This window comes from Zootermopsis nevadensis, unplaced genomic scaffold, assembly GCF_977971745.1.
Source record: "Zootermopsis nevadensis isolate Lab colony 2312 unplaced genomic scaffold, Znev_1.0 Znev_ptg000003l, whole genome shotgun sequence".
Classification (NCBI taxonomy): Eukaryota; Metazoa; Arthropoda; class Insecta; order Blattodea; family Termopsidae; genus Zootermopsis; species Zootermopsis nevadensis.
In genome coordinates, this window is record NW_028259135.1 from 11,214,755 (window position 1) to 11,238,458 (window position 23,704).

Consider the following 23,704-nt stretch of genomic DNA (forward strand, 5'->3'; position numbering starts at 1 on the left):
CAGATTTTTCATTCAGTTGGAACTCTATGTATAATTATTTGATTCTGAGGGATTTTTTTTTGTTTGTCTGTCAACTAAAACTGACAGTGTTATAAAAGGATACTTGGGATTAATTGGCACTTGAACGAAACTGCAAATTGTGTGTCGCGTATTGGTAGAATTTTAATGATTTTTATAATGGTGGAAATGTTGGTTGATTTGATTTTAACGAGGTGCCGTAGACGGTGGTGAGAAATTAACGGAACAAAGTCGTAGAACCATTTACGGTCGAGGCTCTAAAGGGTTATATAGAGCTTGTCTATGCTAGAAACAGAAATCGTTTAAATGCAGGGTTTTGGTTGATAAGCTGATGTTTGTTAAGCTGTATAAGAATCTCCAGTTTTTAGGGACGCTGACATATTTTTGTGTCAACGTAGCTCTGCCATTGGACCAATTCGAACCAATTTTCGTTTATTAATGTTTTTTTTTCTAGGATTAATTTTAAAATTGAGAACTGTTGGTGCAGAATTACCGTATAAGGTAGAAAGTTAAAAATACAGTATTCACACTGCAGTTCTGAAGGTGAGGAATGTTGGAAATTGGCCAAAAATTTTACCTTTGGTGTATGTGAACGATGTGCAGATTTCGAGACATTTCTGGTCTGCTACTGGGTTCCGATTTTATCCGTTCATAACGCATGGGTCTAGGTTTATCGACTGGCAAGCGCGGACTATAATGGGTACAAGACAACCCACATCAAATTACCATAATACAAGTCTTGTATGTTGTACCGTCAGATATTAGAGGTAGGGCACTGTACCATTTACGTTCTTTACTGCAGAATACATTATGCAGAAGATAAATAATATTCAGAAATTGCTGAAACGAAGTAAAATTTCGGTTAGGTCTATTGTTTCGTTTGTATTTGTCCCTGAAACTGCAACAAGTCCTTGTTCGACGAACTAGCCAGTGTCAGTGTGAAGGGACGTAAGTCCCAAAAGCTCAAAAACAAGAATTAATTTCCAGGAAGTTAAAAGAAATCTTTATTTTAGGCAGGGCAGTTCGTAAGAATGTTTACTCTCCATGCAAAAAGAGAAATTCGTACAAATTAATATTCATGAGACAACACCGGTTATTAGCTTAGAAGAATAAGTAACTGGCCAGAGTTACATGCTGGCTTGTGTACAAACACCGCTTCGTCAACTTCCTTTGGGTCGGTCGACTGGGATTGTCATTACTTGAAGCCAGAAATTTTATTCATTGAAAACATTTCAAAATCGGTTGTAGAGGTAGGGTTATAAAAGTACCGTTTTTGACCAATATATCTGGAAGCATGGTTGATGGCCCCGGGTCGGGGGGGGGGGGGGAATTGTGTCGCATTGTGCTGTTATTTTTTTTTAATGTGTCAACTGTGTCACTTATCGAGTTCAGTGAAACAATTGAAATATTTATCTGGCTTTTAATCACTAACGTGCTGTTTCAATAACAGTCCCACAGCGACGCATCCTAATTATCTACGGAATCCAGAGCTCCATTGTTTTTCCAGCCGCCAAATTAACGCGGTTGTGGCGCTGCGCTCGGGTGCGTGCACTGTAATTGGATTGGGGCGGCATCAGCCCCCGTCTTCTGCTAAACTGCTCTCTGCCTTTCCCGAAGAAATATTGTTTAATGTTGCGAGCAAAGGAACTTAGTTTAGAGTGGCGACTTCTGCAGCAACATTACGCATCCTACTTCCAGCCGCGGCCTTCTCGAAAGTTAAGGTTTTCAGAATTCCTTTAGCACGCGCAAATAGACGTGATACGTGTCAAAGGAAAAAAAAAAAAAAAAAAAAAAGAATGTGACTTACCGTGGGCTGGATGGACGGAGAATTTTCTAGACAGAGACTGGATATTTATCTCTTCCCCCCAGTGAGCAGTTGGGGGAAAAGACAAGGCTGTTACTCCTGGGTTGCTGCCCCGTGTAGTCTGGTAGAAGATTACCGACGTATCTTATGTGCTTGCTGCCTCCATCATCAGGACGATAAGTTGGCAAGAACGTCTGATGCGTCGGTAAGCTTTTGTCAGCCTGCGCGTCGAAGAAACCCACAAAGCATCCATTTTAATACTTGCCGCTGTGAGGACATGAAATCTAACTGATCACTCGCCTTCATATTAATCTTCGTTTGGACTAGCAATTTGAAGAAAGGTGAAAGTTATTGAATTGATTCGATTTAGCCTACGACAAACAGTGATGTTTTATGTTTTTGACAAACCACTTCTGTTTCCTTGTTACGATCACTGTCCTTATTTCCCAGAAGGTTAGGCGAACATACGTATCTCCAAAGCACTTACTTTTCAGTCGTATGGTATATGATTATAGGTTTCGAATAAACGTCGTTTTGTTGCAGCCGGCAGTCATCAATAGAAAGCAGTCATTAGTGAGAGCCTATATAAAATATTTGACAAAAAAAACTGCGTCCTGATTAAACATTTTACTAGACTGTTCAGGGAACACGGCATTTTGATTAGTTTTATTTCTTTGACAAACGACACTTACAGCGTCCTGAAGATTACAACGTTTAATATATATATATATAACTTTTATTTAGGACTAATTATACATATTAAATTCAGGAAGTCACTTTTAATTCAAGACTAATTGTTTTAGAAGGTGTTTACCAATAAAACTGCATCATATATATATATATATATATATATATATATATATATATATATAGATTAGTTACATTATTATTGTGGAATTTTAATTGAAAAATTACTGCAGAAGCATGTTTTGCAAACAGTGTTGCGTAAACATATGAATATTAAATTTCCTATACAGCGGCTCAAATAATCTTATCTCAGTTGAGATAGTTTTAGGTAAATCCAGTATAATTTAACAAACAACGTGTTTGTTGCTTGCACAAAGAAACGCATTTCCATAGAACCCAGACATCCACACAGTCTGAATATTGTTACCGAAGTCATGAGTACACATAATTAGCCTGTCTGCGGTGTGAACGGTGTGTACACAAATTTTTTATTTTGACGTACATATACGAATGTTTATGTGTACATATGTAATGTATGTCTGTACTGCTTGTGGCGTTATTCTGTCGCCCTTAGTTTCCGAGCTACAGACCTCCGTCACTGGGAATAGAACTCAGGACACCTTTTCGGAGTCTTTATCCTGCTTTGTTCTCTTCCTGATATCAAGGAATAAGCTTGCCAAGTTTGGTGCAAATCGATACTCCCGTTCTCGAGCTACAAACAACCATAACCTCAATATCAGCTTTATTTATAAGATGCTTTAAATTAGCTACGGCTTCAAGGGATTAAACTGGCGACGTCGTTCAAAAACACAGAACAGCAGAATTAAGAGATTTCACTCAACAAGACAGTTGTTGGTTTTTATTCTAGTTCGCTGTAAATATTTTTTTTAGTATTGCACACGATCTCATGTCGCGTGTAATTGCAACTGAACTTGATAGTTTTCTATCGAGAACGACAAGACGGAAGGCAGTATCAGACCCCGTCATCGAAGCCACACACTGCCTCTGGTGGTCTCTGCCCACCCGGACATTTGCCACGTTCGTCGTCGTCATCATCACTTGAAGTCAAACGAGGCAACAGAAAATTTTCCCGCATTGGCGTTTGTTTCTCTTTCGTCGAAACGCAGCCTCCTCAAGGTTTCGCTTCTTTATTCTCAATACGGTATAAATTCTCAACATCCCCCACCCCCACATGACGATGGTCTATTGGGACAAGGGAGGGAGATCTTCGAGCAATAAGGGAGGTCGTTTTAAAAGCTTCTATTTTCTTATAGTGTTGTAAAATAAAATCTCGACAGCAAATATTACCCACGGGTTCAATACTTCTTACAGAAACTCTGAATAGATCGACAGAGGGCAAGATTCCATCAAATAAATAACACAGGTTTGGCATTTTCACAGAGCAGTGATTGAAACGCGAAATCGCGTATATGAAAAATTATAAAAAAGGTACAAATATCCATGCCTTGAGCGGGATTCAAACCCAAGATCCTGTGTCCACGCGATTAAAATCTAAGCCTTAGGTTAGGTTAGGTTAGATCGGACGCTGGTATAACCCGTCTAAATATAAGTGAAATAACAGTGAGCTGGCAGGAGGTTGTTGTTGTGTAACTCTGAGATTAGAAACAGCAGGTTTTGAGTATTTGGAAGAGATGTTAAAACCGTTCTGCTTTATATCAAATTATGCTTAAAGAGGGGAAAAGTTAGTTTCATGCAATTAGTCTTTAAAATTAACCTAGCGAAGTATTTAAATAGGATACACATAAAATTAATGACCAGTTTAAAAACCGAAATTAGAGACGGAAAACATTTTCAACTTCTGAGGAGAAATATAGTTATTTCGCCAAAAGGATTTATTCTACTTAATGGAAAAATTAGTTGCTTTGAAGTAATGAAGTAATTGTAGTAAATTAATTGCTCTTATTTAGTCAATAGAAGCAGAAGGTCCTTTGAGAGAGATGATCACTGTGTGTGATCACAAGCAAGTGACAGAATTAGCAACTAATGCCAACGTGAAGTGGATAAGAATTGTTAATTGAAATATAATAGTGGAAACTGAAATGGAGATTGACACTGAAGACGAGGACAGCAGGTACGTGCCAGAGGATTGATGGACGAACAGTAACACAGTTTACATGAGACACCTTTCCATGTTGTCACCGAACCAAAACCGGTTAACTATTAAGTCAGGGTTACCTACCATAGAGGCATATTTAATCGCATTTGTTAATGAATAACAGCTATTAATATGACTGTTTTCTGGGCCGTTCTACCGTGTGGTCAGTCCGGTAGATCCCGGTCAACGTTTCGTATGCGTCTACTGCCTCCTTCATCAGGTCGGATTTACTTAATATTTCCAATGATTGAAGCAGCAAGGGCATCTGAAACATCGGCAGACTTCTACCGCACTAAATACAATTTCTTCGTATTCACCGCCTGTGTTGACGTCATAACTGAAGTCGCGGCATTACAGTGAGATCTCTGACGTCACAGAGTGACGACACGAAACTTGCGGGACGTCTGCATGTTGTGTTTTACAGAAGAGTTGGAAGCATGGGCGTTTATTACGCGCGGCTCGCACAGGGGTGCAATAAACACTTCACCCCCCTCCTTCAGCCAGAACAAAACGTACTGTGCACTGGGGAAATTACCAGCAAGCAGTTTCCTGACGTGTAGCAGCCTCGCATTCTTCATTCTGCCCAGCCCCAATCAAGACCGCCATTTTAATGCATCTGTACTTACTCTCTCGTTTCAATAAGCAGATGACGTACACAGGGCCACAGTGTTCAGACCTCGGTTGCCTAGTAATGCGATCATCATTATAAACTTAGTGATTCTGTAAAGCGTGTTGAATATTATCCGATGTCTCTATGTAATACACATGTCGTTTTGATAACTAACTAACTAACTAACTAGATGGCTTACCGAACCCGAAGGTTCATCACCGAATTAACCAAAGCCCTCCACCGGACCCTGTCCTGGGCCAACAAAATCCAGTTTCCTTCAACTCCTATCTCCCATAGATCCCGCCTGAGATTATCCTCCCATCTACGTCTAGGTCTCCCCAGCGGTCTCTTCCCTTCAGGTTTCCCAACCAGTACCCGGTGCACACCTCTTGTCCCATCCATGCGCGCTACATGTCCCGCCCATCTCACTCTTCTCGACTTAATCACCCTCATTGATACTTGGCGATAATTCTACATTTAGTTGGCTGAAATTATACTGTTATTCTTAATTTTAAAATAAGTGTTGAAGAACAGACTCGAACTTAGGATCTTTCGAATAACATCATAGTAACGAGACCTCAGATGCTAGTGATTAACGTTCTAGCCCGATATTGGGAAGGACCGAACTTCGATCCAAATCGCCTTCAGTTGTCTGGGAGAATAATAAAAATATTCAAATTACGTGCGTGATGTGAATCAGTTACTGACGTCTTTTGCCGAGATAAAGAATGCGTGGAATCTTCCGACTTAGTGGTACGTACGTGCAGGTACGATGTTACTTTTTAAAATGTTGCAACAAATTTGCCCGGCTCTGTGTGTCGATATTCTCAAATGGTAACATAACCTGGGTTGTACAGCGTGGTAACCGATTGGTCTCCAAGTAATTGCACTGACTGCCTTTCGTTCTCAAAGTCCTTTGACAAGAATTTCGGTGAAATGGTCGACATTAACTTTGAATCCTTCGTTGGTCGCGTCATGTCATCCTTTTTCCTCATTCGTCAAGAAATAACCTCCTCTGATATTTTAGTTTAAGTTAAATAAACTTCTAATCATCGTAATTTCTCATAGTATAAATGACGCGTTTAGGAAACACGTCTTACGTACATGATCGTTTATCCTAGTTCTGCATTTGATTCGATGCCTTTGTTCTGCGTATTCCAGAAGGACACTTGTATGACGTAATCTCTGAAAGGTGGTGAATAGCTTTCATTTCTAAACTTTGTACGCTCCTCTTTTTAATGGCGGACTGATTTATACACAGCAGTGACTGTGACATTTTCAGACTGTTCGTTTGTTTCTCAGGAGCTCTATTATGATTCCAGAACACTCAGTCAGTCCATTGAGTCTGGTATAAGAAGGTAATCTGATCAATCAGCCTGATAACGATTTCCTGTCAGCGCACCTCATTACTCATGTGAGAGCACCTGCTGAGTTGGACGTCCTCCTCTCTTATTAGCAGCAACCCTCTTTGGTTCCAGTCGAAATATACAGGGTGTTTTGATTACGAAGGGCAGTTCTGTATATTTTCATCATACTCATCCGAGAGCACCTGCTGAGTTGGACGTCCTCCTCTCTTGTTAGCAGCAACCCTCTTTGGTTCCAGTCGAAATATACAGGGTGTTTTGATTACGAAGGACAGTTCTGTATATTTTCATCATACTCATCCGAGAGCACCTGCTGAGTTGGACGTCCTCCTCTCTTGTTAGCAGCAACCCTCTTTGGTTCCAGTCGAAATATACAGGCTGTTTTGATTACGAAGGACAGTTCTGTATATTTTCATCATACTCATCCGAGAGCACCTGCTGAGTTGGACGTCCTCCTCTCTTGTTAGCAGCAACCCTCTTTGGTTCCAGTCGAAATATACAGGGTGTTTTGATTACGAAGGGCAGTTCTGTATATTTTCGTCATGCTCATCCGAGAGCACCTGCTGAGTTGGACGTCCTCCTCTCTTGTTAGCAGCAACCCTCTTTGGTTCCAGTCGAAATATACAGGGTGTTTTGATTACGAAGGGCAGTTCTGTATATTTTCATCATACTCATCCGAGAGCACCTGCTGAGTTGGACGTCCTCCTCTCTTGTTAGCAGCAACCCTCTTTGGTTCCAGTCGAAATATACAGGGTGTTTTGATTACGAAGGACAGTTCTGTATATTTTCATCATACTCATCCGAGAGCACCTGCTGAGTTGGACGTCCTCCTCTCTTGTTAGCAGCAACCCTCTTTGGTTCCAGTCGAAATATACAGGCTGTTTTGATTACGAAGGACAGTTCTGTATATTTTCATCATACTCATCCGAGAGCACCTGCTGAGTTGGACGTCCTCCTCTCTTGTTAGCAGCAACCCTCTTTGGTTCCAGTCGAAATATACAGGGTGTTTTGATTACGAAGGGCAGTTCTGTATATTTTCGTCATGCTCATCCGAGAGCACCTGCTGAGTTGGACGTCCTCCTCTCTTGTTAGCAGCAACCCTCTTTGGTTCCAGTCGAAATATACAGGGTGTTTTGATTACGAAGGGCAGTTCTGTATATTTTCATCATACTCATCCGAGAGCACCTGCTGAGTTGGACGTCCGTCTCTCTTATTAGCAGCCATTTTTTGTAGATCAGTAGTGTTTCTAGTCGAACATGTAGAATATTCTGGTTGTGAAGGTCCACTCATTATGTTTTATTGTACTACTTAGGTCTTTGTTACCAGTACTTATGTTATTAATTTGTTCTGCATTCCGGTGATAAGACATTACCATGTGAAATAAGAAAGATGATGTAATTTTAGCATATTCAACTGAATGACTTCAGAGAATTTAGGAAATATCCTGTATTCTGAACTAAATAATGGTTTCGGCAGTGCTCGTGTTGAAACTCTCTGTCAATCTGTTGACGGTGTTCAAAGCTTGGTCATCCCTCTAAGCCTCTACATTGCCAGTCAATAACTGTGCATTGAACGTCCATTTTCGTCTATCTTAAAACCTTGCTGTTCGGTACCTGCTGGCGATTGGATTTCCAATTACGTATAGCAGCGTTTAAATTGGCTTCATGATGTGGAATGAGCTCGGACGGTGGTAATTTTCTGGATGGTCCGTCCGCTGTATTTAAACGAACAATGCTAATTTATTCCTAGAACGTGTGTGTGACCGCTTCTCATGAGCTGTATCAAGAAGTTTATCTCAACAGCTATTGAAGTCTGTTCGAACTTTGAACTTCAAAACACGCGTAAAGCTTTCTTTACTTTATGAAGATGGATTTCTTCTGGCTTGTTGCGCCATTTAATCTGGTAGAAGTTTCACAGACGTTTCAGAAGTATTTACTGCTTGTAGCATTAGGGTTCTCTCGATACTTAATCATCGCCCTGATGATGGGATGACGGAGGTAGCATAACGTCTGAGACATCGGTAAATTTCTACCAGATTACGTGACTCAACAAGCCAGAAGATATCCATGTTCACATTCGTCGTCGTAGGAACCTGAAATCTCACCAAATCCCATTTATATATCTTGCTGTGTTTGATTCCGGCAGGTCTCATCACGTTCTGTTTTGATATGAACGTCAGTGGCACTGAATTGCATGAGAACTTCAATCCAAGTCTCGTAATCACAAACATCTTCGTATTGTCACGACAGGAGTTCTCATCTGCTGGATGCAACACGTCTTGTTGAAATCTTAGGGTCCTTGAAGTAGCCTGCATCCTGACCTTTCTCATTTCATCCTGATGGAGTTGTTTGCTTTGTTGCATTTCCAGGTATGTAACTCCATCTAGCCGATTGGATGTCTACTCCAGATACTTTGGCGTGGCCTTCTGAGGACGTGTTCTGCTGCCATGGCAACGCAGTGCAACGAACAACAGCTACTAATGGTAGGACCATACATAACTGTTTTGTAGATAACTACAAGTTGGCGTTAATTAACAGATGCGACAACTAAGAAGTATTAAGAAATTGATGGGGAAACTGGGAGCTAATGGCACGTAATGCCTGACAAGATGTTAAGGTATTTTTAGCTACTAACTTATCAGCTCATTTATTCCCCGAAACATGTGAATTTCGTTGGAGAAATTCTCAATCTCGTTCATAGATGGTGATCACATTATGCATATTATCCGCAATAATTTATAGGTCAGTCTGCATGTATAAATGGAACTACTTCATTTATCGTGTGAGGTGTAAGAAATTTCTAGTCTCACGACGTAAATAAATTACGCGAATTTCATCGATTTGTATATAGCTAAGCATATTTCCCACTATGAAAGATAAATTTAAAACATCAGAAAGTTTTTTTTTGCACAAAAGCATTGTTATGTCATATTCGCTTATGGTATGATTTGTATGAATGTAATTGAACTACATCTTCGCTGAGATATAATTGTAAGATTGGATTTTGATCTGTGTTTCGTGACTAATATAATTAATTATCAACGTAAAACTACTCCTGTTGTTTACGCTGAAGGTGGAAGTCCACGTTGCATATCTTTAGAGGAGCCATTACCATATGGAATTTCATAGCCTTCATTACGTGGCACTATATAGTGTCATTTCCACTCCGGACGCTCATAACGTCTCCAACTCGACATTATTGACGATAATAAATCGGCGAGTTTTCTAGTCGTATGGCTTCTGGCGGCATTATGTCGATATTAAATTTCATGAAAATCCGTCGACTTGTTCCAAAGTTATTACAGAGATGTGATGACACAACAAACTCGCTTTTTATTACAAAATAAGAGTAGTAAGTAGTAATAAAATGTAAACTTCTTTTGTTCCTGTGTTTCAGTAGCAGTCGTAACTAATATTTTCAGCTCGTGAAATAAACACGTTTATGGGATTATATCAGTGGTCATTGTTCGCTGACACTGTCGAAAGCATACGAGGTGCGATCGGATAGTTTCAAGACTGCGCGTATAAAAACCCGTACACTTATCTCAGGTATTAAATTCATCCATCACCCTCGAAGTAGTTCCCCTGGGAGTGAACACAACGATCCCAGCGCCGCTGCCAAGCCTGGAAGCATCCCTGGAAATCTTTCTTTGTCAGCCTGTCAAGCACCATCTACGATTCTGCCTGAATCTCTTCTATCGTCTCAAATCTCCTTCCCTTTAGCTGAATTTTCATCTTTGGAAAGAGGAAGAAGTCACACGGAGCTTAGAAAGGAAGTTGGGGTCGGTTCTTGCAAGATCTTTGAGCTCCTGACAAACGAGAAGTCGATTCTGCTTCTGGTCCTCAGACAGGAGCCTTGGCACAAACTTGGCTGCGATGCGTCGCATGTGGAGTTCTTCCTTTAGAATCAGCTGACAGGTCCCATAGCCTATCCCAACAATGTCGTACAAGTCGTTGATGGTACGACGTCGATCTTCGTGAATGGCCTGCCGAATCTTCGTAACATTTTCGGGCGTTGTGCTCGAAGATGGTCGTCCAGAACGCTCGTTATCATCGACAGAGGTTCGGCCATTTTTAAAACGTGAATGCCACACAAAAGTTTGTGCACGACCCATTGCGGACTCCCCAAATGCTTGCTTTAGCATTTTATAGGTTTCCGTAGCCGTTTTGGCGAGTCTTTGGCAAAATTTGATGCATACGCCATTCCGAAATCGCAGGAGGGTCGGTGTAATGCACTACCAAAACGTCCGTAACTAAGAAACAAATGCTAATTCGATGATGCCGGCTGGCACACTGATTCACTATGAATGTAGGCCGCACCCCCTAAAGGCAGAAGCTCGTACTACATCCGGTTCGCCCTCTATTGACACAGTCTCGAAACTTTCCGATCGCACCTCGTATTCAAGGCAGAAGGGAACGATATTTCCAGCTAACAAACTATTTTATATTTTCTTTCCAAGAACTGTATCTTGTTCGGAGCATGGAAATATTTCTTAGTTTGAAGATGACTGTCTTCTGGGTTGTTGCGCCGTGTAGTCTGGTAGAAGTTTGCCAACCCAGAAGACAGCCATTTTTGGACTCACAATTTCTAAGTTTTTCTTCAGGAGTTCTCTAGGAACAAATTAGTACAGGGCTAAGCACGTAGCACGTACCGAAGGTGTAACAGAGCACTTCCTTTTGACAGAAGGATCGAACAGGGTGTAGGGATTAATCCAATATAACATTTCTGAAGTTACATTGTCTAGGGACGCAGATAATCGGCTGCTTGTCTTCAGATATCAGAAAGAAATTTACATTCCTAATTATTATAAAACGTGAAGGTATATAATTCCATTACGTCGACTGTCTTGAAGGGATTTAATTTTCGATTTTGGGTTTAATTAACTAATAAAGAATTTTTATGCAGCTGGGCTGTCGGAAGGCGAGGGATCGGGCATTGCTGGGACTGACAATTTCAAAATTCATCTCATTCGCTTCTGATCATGTCTCATTACGTAGTAATGGGTTCAAATGTCTTTCAGAAATCTGTCTTGACTCGCTTTCGCAGAGCACAGAATGTATTACGTGTCACTATTTTAACATGTTATACCCAAGTTTCCACTGAATTTTGTATAGCACAGCGTAGCTACATCGTGCTAGCTTAGCTTATTCAGATGCCGTGTTCCAGTCGAGGCCGAAGCATCTCAGATTCTGGAGCGAAATCCTGAATAGTGTATCACCTTCCAAATTGTTATTTATCATCTTTCTTCATATTCGACGCTGTGAAACTGATAGAATTTTTTCGTGTAGTAAAAGATCCAAAGAAGCAATCAATCAACGTCGTGGGGTTACGATCAGCAACCTTGCTTCCAATTGAGGAAGCCTCAGGTTCGTATCTCTGTCGGGACATAAGCTAGTGTCTATTCTCCGAGGCGAGACACTGGGTCTAAACAAACAATTGCGAGTGATTGTCATGTGATCCCTTGTTATGTTGGTTCCTATTGGAGCTTTAAAGTCGGTCACGTGACGTGAGGGTCAAGGCGATCATGCACTTCTGTGTTTGAACACACTGTGCTTGGTGAATAGACAGTGTTCCTCAGATTTTGTGAGATTTCAGGTTCTCACGGCTGAGAATATGAAGACGGGTGTCTTCTGGGTGTAACTCAGAAGACAACCAACCATCTGTTCCTCCAGATGTAAATGTAGAAATGGAGTTTTTCCAAAAAAAAATCATCTTTAAAAATTCATAATCAAAAGTTGCATTTCGTAAGCAGAAATTGTACTGACTTTGGTTGATTGAATTACATACTCGCGACGTTACAGCAGTGTGTTGTGATGTTCGCTGAAATACAGAGCGCAGTCTTACCCCATAATTTGAAGTTAAAGTGAATGAATTGATTACTTAAAATGACAGCGTACATTATTGGCGCTGTAAAATGTTTAGCTATGAACAGACGCTGCGAGATTATAAAACAGAGCGAGTCGGCCTGGATGGAAACGTAAAAGAAAATGTCGAGAAAGTACCTCAGTGTCGATGTAACACAAACCAAACAAGTAGAAGTTCGTATTAAGATGGGAAAGTTTTATGGCATTACCAGGAGAGTACATCTACAGGCGGTTTAAAAATCGATATCCCCAAAGGATGTATAAGGCGTGTACTGTAACACACTTTGTGTTAATATAGTGCGATATTCGTCTGAGATGAGTAAGAGGTTTACTTAAATTGTGTTATACAGTGGAAGAATTCGGGATAGTCACTACTACCTAAAAGTCATATTTATTTTATTATTTCACCTTATTTGTATTTTTCATGCTCTCTCTCTATAACTGTTCGTCGATTTGTTTCTTTCCTAGTCTCTATCTTCATATTATTTATTTACACCACTTTATTGTCTCTTCTTTTTTCTGTGTCCCTTCCTTTATCTTCTCTTATACATCCTAATTTATTTAGTCGTGTCTAAGCTAGAAGAATGTACCAATTTCACACAGTCGTGTTATTTGATTTTTCTGGATTTTGCAAACACGATTATGAACTTCAGATTATGTTAAACATGGCGAGTTCATTAAGCTAGTATTGGTTTCAAATTATTAATTACATTACAGCTGTTTTACCAGATTTCCAGCCAAGTAATGAGTGTAGTGTGCAAAATTTTAATTCTGAAAATGACGCATTGCTAGAGGAAGATTCCCCCTGAAATTTATTGGGGCATATTTTCTTCCTTTCACAATTGTGAAATACATATACTTCTAAAAGCTGCCTTATTGTAGCAGCACTTTAATGCAGAAGGTTCTGTCATGTAGAATCATTTTTGAGAACTTGGTTGGTCATTTATAAACACTCGGCTTCATCTGGTCCACCTATAAAGAAGTGATGGAAAATCATTCGCTGTTTTCTAGGTACAGTTTCGTAGTTTTTGATTGACGTTTCATGTCTAAATAATTAATAAACCGAAATTCGCGAGGAGTCTAGCTCTCGGACCGGCGTGAAGGAGGCGTCAATATTTGAACAACTACGTCCATTTTCATTAGCGTGCAAAGTGCTGGACTTCCCGACTGCAGAGTTCAGTTCGGTCGTCATGGAAACTTGCTTCCCGCTTTCAACTCGACTTGAACACCTTTTAAGAAGCAGATGTTCTTACGAACGTTGAGTAACTAAATCCTTGAGATCAGAAGCGCGAAATGTTGTTTCTCTTATTTGATTTAACGACACTGCAACAACTACCGACTGTTTTACGTCGAGTCAGATACGAATGTGGTTAAATACTGGATTGTGGATGGGGAATTTTGGATGTTGTGGGCTGGATTAAAGTGGCGTACTGTTGCCATATAAACAGACGATTTCGCTGTCTAAAAGCAGCGCATGATATGTCGGTTAAGAAGGTAAATAAAGACCACGTTGCGCGTTGAATTCCGTAAGTGTTCATAATCATTTATCTTTCACTTATTAGGCGTTTTGGCTTTTCCTCTTTGGAATCTTTGAATGGAAAATGGTATCTAAGATGTTTTGTAATAGCCATGATTGAATTCTTCGGAACCCTGATATTTACCTCTCATTCGGTGAGTAATTCTGTGTACAGCAGTGGTCAACAGCGTCGGACCGTGACCCAGTAGATGGCTGGCGTTATTTTTCAGAGTTTTTGACGGTCCTCAGTAGAGTTTTTGATGTAAATGGGATTTGAGGTGAGTAATACGTTCAAAAATGGCGATAGGATAGGATTCAGGGTGGGAAAAACCTGTTGATAAGCAACTTAGGATTGTATCAATAAATGTTTGCTACCGCCGTCAGTTCTTCCTCTGAATGTACTTTCGATTTCTGCGTCACTACCGTTGTCAGTCGCGATGTGAGGGGACAAAGAATTTTATCTCGGAAAGACCCTCTTGTACACCGGAAGAGAGTCTGCTACTTAACTAAGAAAGTAGGTAGCACTGGAGCGTGTCTTAATAAGACGCGTCACTGACCATAACTTCCCTGCGCGGTATAGGCTGATGAACAGGAACAAAGAGGACTTTTTAAGATGACTTTGCGTGGAGAATTTCGTCCGAACATGTTTTAACCTGCTCTTCATCCTGAAGCGAGTTGAAAAGTACAAAATGACAGGGGGTAATTGAAATGTGGAAAAGTAATGTCGCTCCAAGAATTCCCGTTAACTGTAACGTCAACGCTGTCGTCACATTTCCATATCATTAACCGTGTCACAAGTTGACGGATCACGTGATGTTTAAGTTCCTGTGTTTCCTCAGATGTTCACAGGTCACATGACATTTTCGTCTCATCTCATTTCCGTGTTAACTGTTTCACGCATCAGACACTGTCCGAGGTTAAAGGCCTGCAAACAAATACCTTGGAATCGGTTTCGCAATTGCAAGAGCACGCCATACTTAGATTTTAAGGATGCGTGCGAATGTTTCACTCCCTTGTATAAAATATTGTTCTTCCATGCACGCGTTTTAATCACAACGTCATAGATTATATTGAGGATAAATAGTTAAGCCTCCAGAGTCTGTTCTGAGTCTTCCGAGAATCTTTTTCGCAGGCCTGTCAGCATTTATCTTTCTCTGGGTTTTGTATAATGCTTTCATAGGCAGGTTTATTCTGTATTCTTTCCACGCGTGTTCTCCGTTACACCTGCTGTTTCTCAGAAATTTCTACTAGTCGTATTTTAAGAATAATAACTGATTCATGTAGCGTCAGTAGAGTTCTTGGTAACACTTTAGTAAAAGACGCGACTGGTAATGTTACACCAAAGAAAACGGTTGGAAATTTCTGGCAATAAACACACAATGCCTTGTCGTAGATGAAAGGAATAAAAATACTATTGCTGGAAGCGAGGATTGGGGATTCAGTTTATTTGTGGGGCCGTCGGCTTCACAGACCTTTTAAATCGGTGGCAAATCCGGTGTATGAACGGGTTTCCCCCGCCCCTCCATGTCTGAAACTTTTCTGTAAAACAGTTTCACATTTACCTGATCTGCTTTGGAGAACGCAGTTCATGGTAGTGAAAGTTGAACAGCAAAGGTAAAGGATCAGCACCCTAAGCCTGTGTGAGGAAGAATATATTAGATCACGTTCTAAATATAAGCAGGCTTACCCTTTGAAGCCCAATATCGCCTGAGTTATATTTAAGAATTCAGTCCGTACCGCAAAGAAAACACAGGACGTCACCATTACAAAGATCAGCTGGATAACGCTGTTTAAGGAAATAATCTTAGTTTATTCTTAGAATCACATGAAACTATAAACTCTGGTCAAAATTCAGAGAAACTGACACTTGAATCAGGCGGTACGTATAGTTACCACTGTGCTCTAAAAGGTTAATGTTTACGCTATGTTTTTGTTCTTTAACTGCACATTATATCCGATATTTGAATGCTATGTTACGTATATGATTGTGAATAAGGAATGCACATAAAGTATTTTCTGGGTTGTGTATCACCGCTTGAAGTTATGATGGCGCGGGATAATTAGGATATTACCTCGCATAGGAAGACAACAGAAGTGCTCACAAAATATTTATTAGAATTCGCATATGCAGATTACTAAAAAAAATATGAATATTGTTTTTTAGTGAGGGGGGATGTCCTTAGGACAGCATTCAGCATGACGTGATGACTTCAATTTGAAGCCAGTTTTCCTTTCGGGCAGACAGTACTGCGAGTTCTCTTGTAATTAGACCGATAACTGAGACGCAGATTGCTGGATCTTGTGATGTTTATTGCCTCGAACTTTGTGTCTGTGCTGCTGAAGATTCATTCTCAGGGACGGAAGCCCAACTGCTCCTGTTGACACCGGAACTTCATATTGGCCCGGGCGGATCCATGAAAGCAATGCAGCCCGGCTTGGTTCGCTAACTTGTAAAAAAGTTCTCTATGAAGCTGCAGGAAAAGGAAGAAAACATGTACCAGTTTTGGCGCGCGTGTGTGTGTCGGCGAAAAGCTTTGATATGGAGGAAAGTGGGAGGAGGCTGAGTTAAAAAAACTTTGAAAGAAGAAACGAGCTAGCTCTTCCTTCAAAGTGGTGAGACCAGAGTCAAGCCTTTTACGAGAAATCGTTCTTTCAAGTATATATACTATGCAAATAAATTATCTTTGAGGGTGATTATGTGCCTATACGTGCACTGCAGAGAGAACGGTGAAAAGAAAGGGCACGGAAAATACAAAGAAGAATTTGGTGGGTACTGAAAACCAGGCTTACCAACCGCGTCTCTTAGAAATTTTAGTGCTCGATCTTTTCTGTAATTTATTCGCTGTATCCTCTTGATCACCTTCGACATCGATATTAAGCTTCTTTATGTGTTAATCGACGCGGAAAATTATCAGAAAATATTCGTAATTATTGCTTTTTCCAAGATATTCGTAATTAGTACTCTGTAATCCGGTCTTAATACACATCGTTGCAGGCATTCAGAATGTTTGCAGGTGTGTGAGTAAACAGCACAGAGCATTCTGAGCGATTAGAGATGGAGGTTCATGCACAGGGGCAGAGCTTGACCTGTAATCAGAAATGAATACTGCCGGTTGTAATCGCAGAATTTGGCAAACTGAATGAATCCAAACAGTTGACACTGGGTAGAAGTTTGACTGTCCGTCGATAAGCTTCGTGGCATGTGCGCATAAGAAGGTTACGCTGTACTCAAATGTCAAAATTCCAGAGAAAAAGAACTTCTTGAGAAGCTGTCAGTCGCTCATGTAGTCTGTAAGGTAAAGCCATCCCGTTAAGCTTCATATATGCGCTGAAGGGAGAAGTATTATAGGTCCTACTGGGACCCAGAGGTTAGAAATATGTAGTCAGTAAATCGCCCTTAATTTGTGTAATCCGATGATTCATCGCTTTACTCACAAGAGTCCGCTACTGTCCCGTAGGTAATCTAGTTTACACTTTCCACCCCTTAATATTTAACGTAAATTTTAATAGTTTCATCAAGTTCACGCCTACATTTACCACACAGTTTCGTTCCCTGAAGTTTTCATCTTTTCCGACAGCCGTTCCACGGTCTGGGAATGAACTCGTTTTATTTTCGCTTCTGATATACGACATCCTATAAACATCGTTATTTCAGGCTGTATTCTTACTAGTAAGTGGTTGATAGATGGTTCACAAAGCACGCATGAAGTGGATTGGAGATTGTGTGGGCAGAAAAGAGCATTAGCGTTTATTTATGCTGAAATGGGTTTCAGAAATCCTAAAACGCGATAAATACAAAAACACTGCAAATACTGTATTTAGCTGGTGATGTGTTTGGCCATTCGTGAGCATTTGCAATGTAATCGGCTCAGTATACTAGTGTCATAACTGTATTTTTTAACTGTAAAATATTCGAGGAAAAAAGTACATCACACTTTTCGGTATTCCATATAAAGAACGCATTTTATGTAATACCACTTTCCTTCTACAGATTTCCTCCATGTTTTTTTTATTTTCCTGGTAGATATAGCCTCGAAGTTCTGTATAAAGGGATTTATTTAATAATAAATGTCATAATCATACTTCAATGAATAGATTTTCTTTAGTTAACCCTTCAGAACTCAACGGTAACTAAATTATATCATGTATTAAGCAGTGTTATCAACGTGATCTTTGTAATTGTGAAGTGCTGATTTAAATGAGAAGAGCTTCGGTACCAGAAGGACAAGTGGGCACTGTCTGGGGACCTTAGTAGCTAAAAACCAAAAATTATTTCCCCTCCCCGTTAAAACAATAGTGACTATCACTACTCCCCCCTTCCACTTTCTCCTCTCTTTCACTCTCTCGAGCTTCGGTTTCAAGAGAGTTAAGTAGGTTCATTATCTTTGGAACATGTAAAGTTAACATCATCCAGTAATCCATCTGACATGATCTGGTGCGTTTTCTGAGTTCATGGTAGGACTACCCTCGGCTCCATTACTAGGTTCGTCAATTTCTCTTTCATCCGTTACGTGGCAGCGGATGTGACGTCATAAAGTGATTATCAATCAGCGTGGCGTCTCTGCTTATCTGGTCCCCTCCCACCTCCAGGTTTTAGTTCATTCATTATCCGTCTTTTCGCGTAATCTTCGCTGTCGCGCCTTTAACCGTTAATGAACAGTCAGGACGCTAAACCTTAAACTGTCTCTTATTTCATGGGTGGAATGAGGTTTTTGGTGTCGTGCTTTGTTTGTAAGAATTTTGTAAAACAATATACACGTAAGTAATTTAAGGTCTGATGGTATATGTACCACCTGCTTAAACAACCAATAACTTTCTGTTTGTATTTGTGGGTTTCGTATGATTCTCATAATAAACAGCGATCATTTCCTTGAACAGCGTTAACCAGTTGATGTTTGTAATGGTGAAGAGATGTGTTTTCTTCGCGGTACGGACTGAATTCAAAAGGGTTGAATTTCATACTCGGAGATCAGAGGGTCTCACTGCTGTGAAAATGTCGGGTTTTCCCCCCGTGGTTTGACGTCTTGTGGACTCACAGGTAGATGCCAACTTTTCGGAGAAAAGTACTGTCTGCTTTACATTTCCATCTCTGGTCCAAAAAGTGTTGAGAATCGGGTGTGATATCTACCACGCCAGCAACCTATTCTTTTTGGACTTGTGTGGATCTTGTCCTCAAGTCTAATTACTGTGGCACGCTATCTCCTCGTGTCCACGCTTGTGGGCGAGTCCTTGGTCAATTAGCAATCATAATAGACTATTCCAGGGATGTCCGAAACTAGCAACAGACTATAACGTAAGTGAAAGTGGAAAAAGCTATGTACAGAACGCCCCATAAAGATGTATACAAATTATAATATGGAATATTAACCTTATTTACGATCTGTGTGTTCTGTTTACGGAAGACAAGAACTGCGTTCTTTTTAAATGCCTAAAATTGGCTTCACCGAGTTCCATTGGTAACGTCTTGGTTTAATTTATTAAAATGTCTCTTATTCGTCTCTTTGGGAGTCCCTGTTTATATGCGTGGTTTATTGATTGATTGATATAAGGGGTTCCACTTATTATTTGGGAATGTTAATACGATACACAGATGTAGAACTAAGAAGTGAAAGAAGAATATCGGAGGTAAAAAATATCTACTTCCTTTTAGATGTTTCATTTTGTATGTCCCTAGCAAGAACCACAAACGGCCTCTGTGTATTTATAATTTATGTTTAGTGATTCCTGTGCGTAATTTGAACTGACACAGATTTTATGCTACGTCGTATTTGCGGAATATGATATCAGAGATTATTAGTAGAGACATTTCTTTCTGAACAGATTTATTTTCAGACACTTTTTGTTATTCTGTCAAAGTAAGATGCCATGTTCCAAGTTCTTACAAGACATTGTCGTTTTACCAATACCAGTGGTAACTATATGCACCATCTGTCTTTATTAGTGTTTCCTCAAATACAGTTAGCCAGTTGATCTTTGTAAATGTGATGTGTTGGTTGTTTTCTCTGAGGTACGGACTGAACGTTTAAATATTACTTCAAAGACTTCTGTTTTAAAGGGAATTCTTGATAATATCAAAATATCTCCTGGGCCTTTTCTCGTGATGTATTTTGTCTACCCCTGATGCAGTCAGCCAGAGGAATAGTATTACTGGAGACAGCATCATCTCCAGTTGCCATAGCAATTCCACGTCAAAGCCTCAATTATTGAGTATGTTGTGACAATTGATTTGACTCTGAGCTCGGACAAAATATTGCAGATATGCAGTTTCTCGCAGGCTGTCATGCGCGGAGTACAAGAATTGCCCACGGATGGAAGGGTCTTCTTTCAAAGTGCAACTGTTGTTACCTCATCTCTCAAGTCTTGTGTCCGTGATATATTTAAGATGGCGGTGATCTTAGCAAGACGTTTGATTTGGAACAGCATGGAAAATATGAATCTCTGGTTCCTTTTTGCGTTCAGAAAAAGTCATGAAATCTAGGACAGATTAAGTAACAAATAGATAGGGAAATTTTCATAATTAGGAGTTTTATAATTTGTGCTTTTTACTGATGCCGATTGGATGATACTCAGAGAGGTTTAAAATGGGAGGAAAGTGAAGCACACGATAAAGAAACATGAACGTGTACGCTCTTACCGAGAATCACCTGAGAGATCTACACGTATATGAGGGGATAATATTAAAATTAATCTCAACAGAAACAGAGCTTGAAATTATTTGCTGGATGTACGTTAGTGACATTTGAGGTTTTCACGACGGTGTCTTCTGGGATGTTGCACCGTATAGTGTGGTATAAGTTTACCGACGTTTCAGAGACACCTCTATCGCCAGGTTCATGCTTGTTACAAGGAGAAGATTCATTGGCGAGCCCTTGCGGGCACAATTATAAATCTTAATTCCTTACAACATTCTTGTCCACTTCAGTGTCAGTTTAAGGACAACTTTGTTCCGTTGATTAGTAAATAAAAGTTCGATTTAAGCCGCTTTAAATATACAGGCTACAGACCAGAATGAATTTCGTCGGATATCTTTCACTACAGACCTCAAAACATTGATTCCCGAAGTTATTTACAGAGATTAAACGTGGTTAAGTAATGGCAGAGAGACGAGAATACGTTACTTCTCGATTATGCCTTAATTTTATGCACTTGGGGCAAAGATCTTTTAAAGAAACTCACCACGAATGGTATCGCAGCAACAGTTGAATGTATTAAAATTACTGGATAATTTTTTAATTGATTCGGCTTTGATGAAGCAGGAATTTGCTGTTAGAACACTTAAATTCCCATAACGGTGGGTAGCTTTAGGTCTGTATTGACAAACAGGAAGAATGATTCTGAGCAGGTTTCACGAGTATGTAGAAACGTAGGCAGGATTCTGTCAATATTACTTCTATTCCAGCAACATTTTACTCTGCATGGCGTTTAAGAAATTTTTATTCGAAGTTAAGGAGTTACCATTACACGTCACAAAGCTTTACACACGGGTGTGTGCAGTCATTTGTCAGCCTTAAGAGAAACTCCAGATTGTTCAAACATAGTTCTTCAACTATGCTGTTTGTTACAACGGCGTAAATAATTAAGATATTACTTTCATTTCGCTTTAAGGGGATACAATGCCTGCAGTTCAGCGAAAATGTCAGTATATTTATGAAGTATAACCTTTCGTGTCGCTTTATACGACGTCGTACTGTATTGTAGGTGGTTACGAGTGTTTAGAAGGAACGTACCGCCTCCACCTCTACACTGACAACCACCTGCAAGACCGCACAGAGTCTTAACGGAGAATACCACGGCTGTAATTTGCAGTTTATCGCTCGTTAAATTCGTCGTAGCCCTCCGTGTGGAGTTTGCGTCAGGTGAGATAAAACCCAGGCCTATTTAGTTTCGTATCTGCACGTCGTGGCCTAGAATAGACCTGAACATGTGCCAGGGGTTATGACACATCTATTTTGGAAGGATCGATGCTTCTGTATCGAGAGATCGGTAAATTCTATCGACTAAATGAGGAGCAAGTGGTAGTGACGTCACGAGTCGGCTTTGCCGTTGACAGTGTAATCCGTTGCTTTCATTTGAAGTACGAACGTGACGCGAGTATCCATGTGCCTTCCGAGATAACGCCAGGTGTGCCAACATTCTCATTACACCAATATAATGGCGCCGGACAATGTATACATGTAATGGGAGAGAACAGCTGGAGCAGTGGGCTACTGTGAAGTTATCCGCATGGAACTGCATATTGATACTAAATGCAACAACTGCAGCGTATAATTTTGCGTATTATGCAGGTCACCCATCACAGTTAGGCTAGGGAAATGAAGGCGGCTACGATGACTGGTAGGGCACGTAGCATGGACAGGGAGACGAGAAGTGCGTACATAATTGTGAAGAGGAAACAGTTTGGAAAATGATTTATAGGGTGAAAATTAATCAGTAAAGGGGTGATGGAAACACCAGATTTTTGAGATCGTGAAGTTGTCTGAGGACTGTGTGCGATGATGGTTTCTTGACAAGTTCGTGGTGTCGAACCTTCCAGTTCTAGTCAGTGCATAAGTTAATTTCGTGAGTCTTTACTCATTGCGTACTGTGTAACGTCAGTCAAGATCCTCAGCCTCTGTATCTCCCTCCTGTCTGCTTAGTTCGAAACTTCTTTTCGTGTTCTTGACGGATTTCTGCACTCTTAGCCCCAGTATTGATTATGAGTGTATCTGAACTCGATACAGCTTCTTGAATGGATCCCCGACACGTCAGACACATTTTCCACCGTTAGCTTCGTGATTCGCTTAACAACGGTAAGCTACTGTCTGAATGGCAGACTGTATAAATCTTTTTGGGACACCCTGTGTAATTTATGACTGTGTGTTTATCACTTTGGATTTTTCACTCATTCATGATGGGCAGTTTACTAGTATTCTTAAAGTATCGTTAAATTACATGAAAATATCTTCTGAATCTTTATTTTGTAATCGTGATAGATGGAGTTTTATGTATCAGACATGAATCATACCACCGGAGAAAATTTTCGGAAACAGGCTGTGATCCCAGATGTCATTGAGCACTGCTGGCTGTCAAGGGGGCCTGTCCCCTCGCAACCCCCGCTGCTCCCCAGGCTCTGGGGTTCCCTCCCCATGGCCACATAATTGCGTTTGTTTCAACCTGCCTCAGGCCTCCGATGTTCTGTTGTGTCTTGTAATACGTCCTGAAGGTTTAGAATGAATTTGTAGAAAGACATCGCAGCTGCGTTGTACCTCCGGTCCGAGACCCATTGCTTGTGATCCTTGAAGTCTGTTCTAAGTTTTGAAGTTGATGGAAATCTTTTCATCATGCATACTAAATACTTTATGAAAGCGTCTATTTGAGCCATAAAATTATATTACTTCTCTCAAATATGGGTCTAAATTAGTTGAGCTGTGTTTCTAAAATGTGTTTCTCCACTGATCCACCCGAAGACCGCCATGTAAATTACGTGCCTTGCTATAATCGTGGCAATATTGACAGCCATTTTGTTGTTTGCTGTTATTCACCTCCGGAAATGTGACACAGGGATGAGAAATATGTCGCTGTTCTTTTTTTTCGTCATTATTCTCCTTTTTGTCTCGCATGCTAATTTTTTTTTAAATATATACGTGAATGGAACTTGTAATTGTATTTATTACAAATAATTTATATATTAGCTTCATCTCATACGACAGACAAATGAACCGTTATAAACTAATGGCAGTGTTCGT

The 23,704-nt window shown here is 40.3% G+C and overlaps 1 protein-coding gene across 6 annotated transcripts in view; it reads left to right on the forward strand.

Moving 5' to 3' along the window:
- LOC110838284 (lachesin-like) overlaps positions 1 to 23,704 on the forward strand; it is a 310,561-nt gene that overhangs the window by 130,379 nt on the left and 156,478 nt on the right. For 2 of the 6 annotated variants that reach the window (XM_087342517.1, XM_022081339.2), the window contains one exon: positions 8,968 to 9,081. The exons of the other annotated variants lie outside the window; for them this stretch is intronic. In XM_087342517.1, the coding sequence (XP_087198643.1) occupies positions 8,994 to 9,081 (88 nt within the window). In that variant the 5' untranslated portion in view covers positions 8,968 to 8,993. The remainder of the gene's footprint in view (positions 1 to 8,967; positions 9,082 to 23,704) is intronic. 6 annotated transcript variants of the gene reach the window in all.